The sequence below is a fragment of the Mus caroli genome, chromosome 9 (genome assembly GCF_900094665.2).
Source record: "Mus caroli chromosome 9, CAROLI_EIJ_v1.1, whole genome shotgun sequence".
Taxonomy (NCBI): Eukaryota; Metazoa; Chordata; class Mammalia; order Rodentia; family Muridae; genus Mus; species Mus caroli.
In genome coordinates, this window is record NC_034578.1 from 96,336,604 (window position 1) to 96,338,453 (window position 1,850).

At 32.6% G+C, this 1,850-nt stretch overlaps 1 protein-coding gene across 6 annotated transcripts in view; it reads left to right on the forward strand.

Annotated features, from left to right (window-relative positions):
* Stag1 (stromal antigen 1) overlaps nucleotides 1-1,850 on the forward strand; it is a 315,222-nt gene that overhangs the window by 207,975 nt on the left and 105,397 nt on the right. For all 6 annotated transcript variants that reach the window (XM_021171588.2, XM_021171587.1, XM_029481814.1 and 3 more), the window contains one exon: nucleotides 563-642. In XM_021171588.2, the coding sequence (XP_021027247.1) occupies nucleotides 563-642 (80 nt within the window). The remainder of the gene's footprint in view (nucleotides 1-562; nucleotides 643-1,850) is intronic.

Below are 1,850 nucleotides of genomic sequence, written 5' to 3' on the forward strand. Positions count from 1 at the left end.
TGGAACTCACTCTGTAGACCAGGCTGGCCTCGAACTCAGAAATCCGCCTGCCTCCCTGGTGCTGGGTTTAAAGGCGTGCGTTAATTTTTCTAACAGTTTACTTAGCATAGTGTTTGGGAAATGCCGGTTAATGAAAAACATTTTCAGGCACACCTTTAATCTCAGCCTTGGGGAGGAAGAGGCATGTAGATCTCTGTAGGTTCTGACTTGGTCTGGTCTACATAGTGATTTCCAGGCCAGACAGGGCTATACATAGTAAGCTTCTGTGTCGAACAAACAAGCAAAAACCCACACCCCACTTAAATAAGATGGTTTCAAGAGTAAAAGTTACCAAGCAAGGCATGGTGGTACAAAGCTTTAATCCCGGCACTAGGGAAGCAGAAGCAAATGAATCTCTGACAAGTTTGAGGCCAGCAAAGGCTACATACTGAGACTGTTTAAAAAAGGAAAGAGTGATAACTTCCTGTTTTATCCTTCTTGCTATTGCATGTATGCCTTAGAATACTTTAAGCCTCTTTGGCTCGTTTATATTCAAGGTTGACTGGTTTATAACTTCTTTCAGGATCGCATTGTATCAATGACTCTTGACAAAGAATATGATGTTGCTGTGGAAGCAATCCGATTGGTTACTCTGATCCTTCAGTAAGTATAGTGTCTGTTAACAGTTTAATCTTAGATTTTAATGGGTTTTTTGTTTTTCAGGATTAGTACTTTAATAAGTACTTAACACAAAGGGTCTGCATTTATTTTTTTTAAGGTTCTGTTTATAACCAAATGTATTTTAGGTGTTTTGAAATATGTTCTTATAACTGAAGCCCAGATTCGGAACTTACTGTGTAGCATAGACTCAAATTAGACAAATCCTCCTGCCTCAACTTCCTGAGGTCTAGGATTATAGATATGAATTGTTTTTCATTTGAATTGATGTTAGTTTCTTCATATAAAAGTTTGTGCAGTCTAGAAAAAGTATCTATGAAGTGTCATAATTTGCTGTTAAAAACTAAAGGCTTCAAAAAGAAGTTTTCAAAAAGATTTTCTATGAATGTAGAGGTAAAAGAAATTAAACAGCTATTTTCAATTTTTAAACATTTTAAATGGATTGATAAATAATTTTATACATTAATTTGTAGTGTTTACTAAGCTAGAAAAATTCTATCAGATAATGTGTATTCTAGTAAAATTGTTTTTTTTTAAAAAAACTCTCACTATTTTATAATCACATCTGTCCCAGGAATCTGTTCAAGTGTCAAATATTGGTTGAGTTCCTTGATTTTTGTTTTGGTTTTTATACGTTTAGCTTTCTAATGTATTATTTGTTATACATGAGACTTCCTGTCTTCCTAGATGATTCTCTCCTCTTTGGCTTTTAAACCCTACTTGGCTCGTTCTCATATTTTTTCTTAAAATGTATGTCAAAAGCCTCAAACTTTGATGTTATTTTAAATGTAAGAACTGTACAGTGTCTTCCTTTAATCCCAGCACTAGTTATTAGAGGTTGTCATCTGTGTGAGTCCCATGTCAGCCAGGGATACATTGTAAGACTTAAAATTAATTTGTAATGTTATAAAAGAATAACATTTATTTGATGTGCTTTTTTTCATTTCTGTATACAAATGTCACTTAAGTGTGTTTTATATGGAGGGTTTACATATGTGACCACAATGGTGTGTATTTTTAACATGATACACTTTTGTTGTCATTAGTAGCATTTACTATTATCTACATATTACAAAGTAAAGAAACCTTTAATTTTATAGTCATTTTATATGTACAACATTTAGAATTCCTAAACATCTGATGCTTTCTTTTTTTTTTTTTTTTTTTTTTTTTTTTTTTTTTTTTTTTTTTTT